Source organism: Hylaeus volcanicus, chromosome 4 (genome assembly GCF_026283585.1).
Source record: "Hylaeus volcanicus isolate JK05 chromosome 4, UHH_iyHylVolc1.0_haploid, whole genome shotgun sequence".
Lineage (NCBI taxonomy): Eukaryota > Metazoa > Arthropoda > Insecta > Hymenoptera > Colletidae > Hylaeus > Hylaeus volcanicus.
Window position 1 is genome coordinate 10495156 of NC_071979.1, and position 6156 is coordinate 10501311.

The 6156-nt window shown below is 42.4% G+C and overlaps 2 protein-coding genes across 2 annotated transcripts; both read left to right on the forward strand.

The window, feature by feature from the left end:
• Positions 1 to 40: 40 nt before the first annotated feature.
• On the forward strand, positions 41 to 1389 carry LOC128874731 (uncharacterized). Its single transcript, XM_054119748.1, has 3 exons — positions 41 to 120; positions 207 to 660; positions 731 to 1389. Exons 2-3 carry the CDS (start codon positions 265 to 267, stop codon positions 1322 to 1324), a joined length of 990 nt encoding a protein of 329 aa, XP_053975723.1. The 5' UTR covers positions 41 to 120; positions 207 to 264; the 3' UTR covers positions 1325 to 1389.
• Positions 1390 to 2549: 1160 nt separating this feature from the next.
• LOC128875171 (uncharacterized) lies at positions 2550 to 4410 on the forward strand. Its single transcript, XM_054120544.1, has 3 exons — positions 2550 to 2684; positions 3638 to 4140; positions 4197 to 4410. Exons 1-3 carry the CDS (start codon positions 2550 to 2552, stop codon positions 4408 to 4410), a joined length of 852 nt encoding a protein of 283 aa, XP_053976519.1.
• Positions 4411 to 6156: the final 1746 nt, after the last annotated feature.

Here is a 6156-nt window from a genome sequence, read left to right on the forward strand (position 1 = left end):
GACAATATAAAAGTCGTGGGCTTATGGCGCCGTGATTACAGTACATCTGAACACGTTTTCGCGAAGCTGTCAGCCAGGAAAGATAGTTCCGCATCGTTGTTTACCTCTGCATGTCTACAGGTTAGATTAATCAAGTGCTTAACAACTTGATACTTCAAACCTTTAATCCGAAAATGTTATTATATTATTTTGATCCAATAAGATAGAAGGCTCTCTCGAATTCTGAGATTAGGACAAAGTGGATTGAAATACTAGATCGGGAAAATGAGAATCTCTGAGAGAGGATGGCACGCTGTTTACACGGTCCTCTGCATTTGTGTGCACTCGGCGAGTCAGACCATCATCTACGTTACCAATTCAGGATTCAACGTCCCGGAAGTCAACGACCCAAGACAAGCTTTCAGGGCCACATCCGCCGAACAGTTTTCCCCAGAGTTCAACTACCAGAGGAAGCTGATCCCTATAAAGGCGCCTCGCGTGACGCAGTTCGTCATGCGGCCTTTGGAACCGGATGCGGAGATGCTACCAGCTCACTACACAGGCGTCAAACCGCCTGGAGTCGATCACATGGAACTGAAATACGCGGAGTCGAAGGTCCTGAAGAATGCACCTAGCATTCAACCGTTAAAAGAGTCTGATCAGAGAAGAGCTACTCAACAGGTAAGATAAGACTCGAATCTAGACAATCGGGATCCCAATTTATTACATTGTTTCATATCGCTACCAACAGATATCCACGAAGAACGAATCACCAGTTGAGGAAGGTCGAGAAATACTCCAGAGAGCGATTTCTTACGAAAAGAGGCAGAAGGGTGACGATCAAAAGTACAAGAAGAAGACCGAGTACAACGAGTCTGAAGGAAAAAGGAAGACACACACCGAACAAGATAACGATTCGAATCACAAAGAAGATCAGGCTAAAGAGAAGGCAGGAACAGTCCACGAGAACAATAGACGCGATGGCGTGCACCGCAAAGCCCTTGGATTTCATAATGTTTATCACAAGGACGAGCACAAGAAAGATCACGACTTCTACGATAACGATGATCAAGGTGGACATTCCAAGAAACACGGCCGGTACAATGAAAAACACGTTGCCACGGAGGGCTCGTTTAAGAAGGGTGGCAAAAAGGGCTCGAGCATCGATGAAGCCGAACACCGCAAGGAGGAAACAGCGAAGAACTCCCAAGCCGTGAGGGAATCCAAAGGTCGCGAGGCTGGTCGCGGTTACGATGGATTCTTTAAAAACTTCCAGGGATTCGCGAAACAAGCCGGCAAAAACGAGGGTGAAAAGTTTGGCTTCGTCGAGACAAAAGCACGTTAGCTTGCTTCGATAGAAGTGTCGTATTATGTACAGGATCTTTGTAGAGTATATTTTATTTTATTGTATAATAAATGGAAAGTACAAGTCGAAACAGTTATAACTACAGTTATAACTATCAATCGAATTACAGCAACTCCGACGATACCAATCTTTTTTTCTCCGTTACGAGACGCACTTGAACGTGTCAAAGACAAATCAATTCTCCTGCGAGTTTTATTTCGCACCGTCTATGGGTGTGTGTGTATCCACTTGTTTTTTTATGCTAACTTTTCCATCGACGGCACGGAATTTTTCATTTCGAGTGGCATCGATCCGACGCGAAACCGAGATCCAGAATATACTTCCATATTTTCCCCGCAGTTCATCAGGACGTATTGTTCCGTTCCCTTTCCTCGTTCCTATCCCACGCGACGGACCAATGATTCCCGTCCATGCTCGCCTGGTTTCCGCGCGTCAGCAACCGGAGTCCGACTGATTAATGGATATTAATAATGCCGGGCATTGTTGCGCCGATAAATTGCAATCTTTCGGTGTATCGAATGAAATGAGAATAAAAGACCGTAATTAATGCACGCACGCCTCCGCACCACCTCGCATTCTCGTTATTCTTGTCCGTTTCCCATCGCCCCGCCGACGGCGACGCGACGCAGCGAGGTTCCTCGATCTTCGCGTGCCTCAATAGTTTCTGAGATAATGACTGGAGAATTTTGTTCCAATGTTCATTCTTGCCAAACCAAGAAACTGAAATAATTTCAATCGTACTGTGATGCGCAAGGTGTCATCTGTAACTTTTATTTCAATTTCAATTCATGTCGAATTTCATGCGTTAACAGAGCAACAAACATTCTCACAATTATTATTACTATTTTGATTTATCCATTAATTAAAATCTGCAAGTGAAACACATGCCCAGAGTTCTTTCCTGTTAACCGACGCGGTATTGTACATCAATTGAATATCGTAATAAAATAAATCATTGTCAATACAATTCGCAGATATATTCACTCCGACATCCAAAAACTACCTACTATCATTCTTCTCCCGCATGTTTGAGACAGCTATAGAATAAACGAATTAAAACTGAAACGTTTGTTTCATACGAATAGGAGTTCTCAGAGTACGTATATCTGTTTCAACCGTTTTCCAACAAGCTGGAAATAAATCGTGAAATGTAATGCTGCGAAGAAAAATGTTGTTTCGTTGATAAGGGACGAAACGAAACGAAATGTCTGCGATTCGATTGAGATCAACCATAACCACTACTGTCGGATTCCTCGTGAACGCCACGAGTTGCCACAAAATAGGAAATAGAAAAGCTGGTTTTCGTGTTACGAGGAGTAATTTAAAAACACAATGCGTCGTAAGTTAATATTTACGTTCACGTGTTATATATACGTGCAATAACATTTAAAAAATATATACGTATGTCACTCGTTTAAATAACCTAAATGAAATTGCAAATATGCCGGTGACAATTGTGTTTATATCGTTTTGTAATAAAACGCGTAGCGCGCAATGTCCCCACTTTGGGCTAAAAATATCCGTAAATATTAAATTTCAATATTCCAATATCCTCCAATTCGAGTTATTGACAACTTGAAAAATAAGTTCATATTATCGACAATGTTGCGATCGCGCCGTGCATAGTAATTTCATTTCGTTGTAATATTCAAAATGCACAGATCAGTTTTCAAGATATCGTAATTGAATTTCAGTCTGAATGTGTACATAATTAATTCAACTATAACAGGCTACGCCAGAAACAGAACACCTAATTGTAATCTTAATAATTTGAACGTCGAGGTCTATTGAAAGTCCAAGATCTTTTTCAAGGTCGATTGTTAAATCATTGACGAAATCGTTGATAAAAAGATGCTCGAAATGGCGACACATCAGAATTTCTGGTGGGTCACCTTGTGTATGTATGGTCTGAGGAGCGTGTCTTGAACGTGACTCGATCGGCGACCAAGTGTTAAACCGTTTCGCAAGTTTCGTTTTCACTGGTCTCTGATTGCATGATAAAAACTGAGCACCTATCGTAATCTCGTCGTTCAAGTTCAGCAGCAGAAACAATAGATTTCGTAATGCGAATAACGTCAATTAGATAGCGTCGAACAAACGCTCACCAGCTAAAAACATGAATCATAGTGTTTATCTGTACACTCAACTTTCAGCGCTAAATTACACAGCCCGCCATCTGCTCGGGTAATTAGTTGATCCCGATTTTCGACTCGAAAACAGGACACTGGCCAAACCCAAACAAACTTCCATTAGAAACCGCTGGCCACCTATAAATCTTCCACATCCTTCCAGGATAGTCCATTTTACACCACCCGTTTGGCCTTGCCTCCCGATTACGAGAACGTGGTAGACTTCATGTGCGAGGTATACTACAAGGGTGAGCCTATAATCCACAATATCGGCTTGAAGGGCACCGAGGCACCGGAATCGTGGCGACGGATGATGTACGATCAAGTTCGATCGGGTCTGTCGATCATCGCTGAGGATCGGGACCACTGCATCATAGGAGCAGCTCTGAACAGTGTGATAGGTCCATCGGAACCAAAGAATCTCTGCGAGTTCGCGAGGATATGCGAATCGACTCCCATCAGACGTATCGTCGAGTTCTACAGCTATATAGCGCAGAAACTCAACGTTTGGGAACGATACTGCAGCTGGCAAGTCTTCGAACAGAGCAGTTTGGCTGTCCACACCGCTTTCCAAGGGTTGGGAATCGCTAGGAGGCTCGTAGGGGAGAGCTGGTTCCTGGCGCGCGATTGTAGCTACCCCTTGTTCCTCATACACTGCAACAGCAGGTGAGTCGAATCGTGTACAGTGGTTCAACGTGTCTCGAATGGTTTCTTGCTTACAGTTACTGTGCGAAAATATGCGAGCGAAATGGATGGCAAATGATCTGGAGCATCCCATTCGATCAGTATGTGTACGACGGTGAAGTTGTCTTTAAGCACGTTAAGGAGCCTCATACTATGTGCAAAGTGTTTGTCGACCAATTGAAAATATGTAAACCCTACTGTAAAACTACCAAAAAGTGTAACAAAGTGACGTATCCACCGAAAATAAACTAAATACTTTTAACATTGAGATTAAAATTAAATTATGCAATCCCTGCACTACCGAAAAAAGTGGTACTTGGATGAATTCATCGAAGCCAGCTTCTCGAGAGGCCCAAGTTCCCCGATCGACGAGAATAAAGGGCGGCAACGTTCAAATTAAATTCCCGATATTTGACTTGTATGTTCGACTCGACTCGCCCGTCGACGCTTCGAAGTTTAACTTTCGCGGCTAGCGGAATTAGAAATGACGAGAGAGTTTCGGTTCCGAGAGAAATTTCGTCTGTTAAGTTTGGTACGTAGAATAGAGTTTCGATATCTCGCAGACCGTCAATTTTCGAGGGCTGGATAGTCGAATCGCTCGGAAAATTAAACCTTTTTTTGAAATAAATTCCCAAAAAAATGAATTTAGTCCTCCTCGATATCCCGTTTGTGGGATGATGCAGAAAAGTAATTGTCGGGCGCAATGATTTGTCCTCTGTAACGAAGCCGCAACGATGAAATAAAACCGATTCGCGACACATAAATCGCGCTACGTGTATTTTTACCGTCGACAGGCTGGAAAGTGGCCGGCAAATTGCCGACCGAATTGATCTATTGCTGGCTGAGTTGGCTCATTTGTAAAACAATTTCAGACGGATGCCTGTGATCGTCCATTACCGGCATGTTATTGCCGGAATTCGGAAGCGGTGGCTGCAAACACAGTCAGTTGCTATATTTTAGCTATCTGATCGCGGTTATTTTATGGGATTGCCTTTGATTCGTCTGAAAAAAAGCACGCTATGGTGATTGATGCATACGTTCATTTAAAGCGAGCTGCAACGTCGAGGGAGAATTTCCACCAGGGAGGCGGATTATTTGGTTGATTATTGGAATTTTGTTTAAGTACACAATCGAGCTTTAAATGTACCATTTGAAGTTTTTTAACGCGTTGTAATAAATATTTTACGCGGTCCATGCGGCGATTCGTTTGTACATACGTATCGATTATCAGATATAAAAAAACATAGATAACGTGTACATATATGACTTCTGAGTCAAGGGTTACGAATGGTTAATCTTCGAAACAGGTTTAACTTTGCGAGAGGATACGTATTCGTACTAACCAACAGCAAAGAGACAACGGTATGATTTATGATCTCATCTCGTTAAGCATTAAGTTCATCGCAGGCTTCCAAGCTGACTTTAAGCCAATATGCAGCCGAGGTCTTTATTCCTCGAGTATTTTCAACGTGTGCCCGACAGACAGGCCCTTTTATCTCTCGCGAAACGAGAACGTGGCTCACTAGAGAATTAAAGAAAAGCTTGAACAAAGTAGCAGAATAACTGAAACTGCGAGCGACAGGCTTCACTGTCGCAGTCGAACGAAGAATGCGTAATATTTAACAATCGTCAAACTTGTCCGTACTCTGCGCAAATGATAAAATACCGTATCTCGAAGTAAACTTGCTAGAATTATGAGACCTGGTGGTGGTAAGACCTGGTAATCGGTATTATTCGCGACGAAGGATTGTTCGTCACCAATAATACCGAGAGCTAATGGCTGCGAACTTGTAATAAGATCTTTAGATGTAAAAAATGTAAAGTGTAAGGTGGAAAAGTGTAAAGTGTAAAAGTGTAAAATGCACTATTAGAATTTTATTTTTATTTTTTCCAATTTTGCGCTAGTTTAATCGTAAAGCCCATCGTGTCTCTCTATGAAACGAGATACATTTTTTCACCTAATCGTAAGTAAACGCGAGTTCGACGAGCTAATTAACC